The sequence below is a fragment of the Helianthus annuus genome, chromosome 1 (assembly GCF_002127325.2).
Source record: "Helianthus annuus cultivar XRQ/B chromosome 1, HanXRQr2.0-SUNRISE, whole genome shotgun sequence".
NCBI classification, from domain to species: domain Eukaryota; kingdom Viridiplantae; phylum Streptophyta; class Magnoliopsida; order Asterales; family Asteraceae; genus Helianthus; species Helianthus annuus.
This window is the reverse complement of record NC_035433.2, coordinates 99,012,010-99,014,082: the sequence shown is the minus strand read 5'-3', so window position 1 is coordinate 99,014,082 and position 2,073 is coordinate 99,012,010. Positions and strand designations below refer to the sequence as shown.

Here is a 2,073-nt window from a genome sequence, read left to right as displayed (position 1 = left end):
GATGACACATTTAACCTTAACCATGAACAACAGTGTGCAAAAATTGAAATGAAAATCCCACCAAACTATCAACAGATTAAGTCTAAAGATGATATTGAAGGACAAACCTGTATACGATGGTCAATGATGAACGAATGAAGAACAGTGTGAGTCAATTGATGATGAAATTGAAGGAATCCAAATAAAATATTCACAAAAACATACCTTAGCAATTAAATTTGAGACTACTAAATTCCATTTTTGTCGAGTTTTTGTTCCTGCAACTTGCCCAGCCTTCGCCACTTTACCAAACGCTTTGTTTAGCCAAGTTGCTCCAGCAGTTACATACCTAAACATAATTGTAAGAGAAATAAAAAATATTAACCAAATTTGTTAAATACTATATCATCATTTATTAGCAATGATAATGATGCTCATACTTAGATAACTTGGGTCACAAGAAAGTATATATCAATTAAACACATACTCATTCTACAAGAATCAACTAAGAACCCAGCAAAACAAACCTAGCATCAGCTAAACATCAACATTGAGATTCAACCTAAATATATATATATATATATATATATATCTAATTAAACACATACTCATACTGTAAGAATCAACTAAATACAATCAAAAAAATTTTCACACACAAATAACATATATGTAGCACAAAAGTGATGCAATCTTAATTAAAAAGTAATAGTTAACAGTCTCATACCAATTGTTGACTCTCATTCATATTCATAACTCTTTTAATATCTGCAACTTCATTCATAACAGAACTCATCTCATTCTTTTCTCCGGCACTCTTATTCTCTTCAACTTCTACAACCATCGGTTTCGTCTGAACAACAACACCTTCACCTTCTGTAACATTATTATTATTATATTTCAAATTAACAACAACATGTTCAAAAACCCCCAATTCAGCTTCAGACACCGAAACACTAGGGTTTCCATCATCCTTCTTACAATCAGCTTCAAAATCCACTTCTCTGATGCTTACTAAATCGTTTGAACCATCCGTAGTAGGAGAAAACACTCTCCTCATGTGAAGATCCTTCACCGACACTTGATTCATAACCAGATCTACTGAAACTTCCAATTGTTGCTGTTTTACTATCTTTTTGATAATATTACGTCTCCAAATGGAGCCAGATTGAGCGTAACCAGATCTGTGACGGTGGAAGTAGATCTGAGAACGACTGCGAGTGAATATACCGCCAAATGGATCGTATTCCGATGGCTGTTGCTTGTGTTTTCTAGATTCGATGCTTGACTCCATCGCTTCGATGTTCTTCTGGTTTTGTCAGAGTTAGGGTTTCTAGGGTTTTGTTTCTGAGTTGAAGAGAGAGAGGTGTGAAGATAACTAAAGTAACGGTAAAATACGGAGAGTTGAAATTATAATTTGAATTTTGATAATGGAGCCAAAACTATATTTGATAGAGAGAGGGATTGAAATTATGATTTGAATTTTGGAAATAGAGCCAAAACCATCAGTGTTATTTATGTATTATTATTAAATAAATGAAATGATTTAAAAAAATAAAGTGGGATGATGATTTAATAATGTGACATAAGAAAAGCTAAGTTGGCGTGTCTAAGAGCTTGACACCTCAGCTTTTCTCATGCCAGCTCATATTCTGCTTTAATAAGGATATAAATGTGTAGCAAGAAAAGGCATCTAGAAGTATCAAACTGAAATCAGCGGTAGAGGGTGTGTTCTGGGCTCGGACCTACGTGGCGCATGTGAGATAGCACACTTCAAACTGATCTATCTAACACCCTATCAACCGAAAGAAATATAAAAACAAACACTACCACATGGTATGTAGCATTGTTCACGCTGTGGTTTTATACATATAGAGTAAACTGCAATTTGTGTCCCTAAGGAAAGAGCCCACTATCAAATTGAGTCCCCAAAATGAAAATTTCGAAAATAAACACTGCCACATGGTATGTAGCATTGTTCACGCCGTGGTTGAATACATATAGAGTAAACTGAATTTTGTGTCTATGAGGAAAGAGCCCGCTATTAAGTTGAGTCCCTAAAATGAAAATTTCGACAACAAACACTGCCACATGGTA

At 34.5% G+C, this 2,073-nt stretch overlaps 1 protein-coding gene across 1 annotated transcript; it reads right to left on the bottom strand.

Annotated features, from left to right (window-relative positions):
• Positions 1-220: 220 nt before the first annotated feature.
• On the bottom strand, positions 221-1,339 carry LOC118492087. Its single transcript, XM_035989867.1, has 2 exons — positions 704-1,339; positions 221-328 (listed from the first exon to the last, which is right to left on the bottom strand). The coding sequence occupies exons 1-2, from the start codon at positions 1,268-1,270 to the stop codon at positions 284-286; spliced, it is 612 nt and encodes a 203-aa protein (XP_035845760.1). The 5' UTR covers positions 1,271-1,339; the 3' UTR covers positions 221-283.
• Between the last annotated feature and the right edge of the window lie 734 nt (positions 1,340-2,073).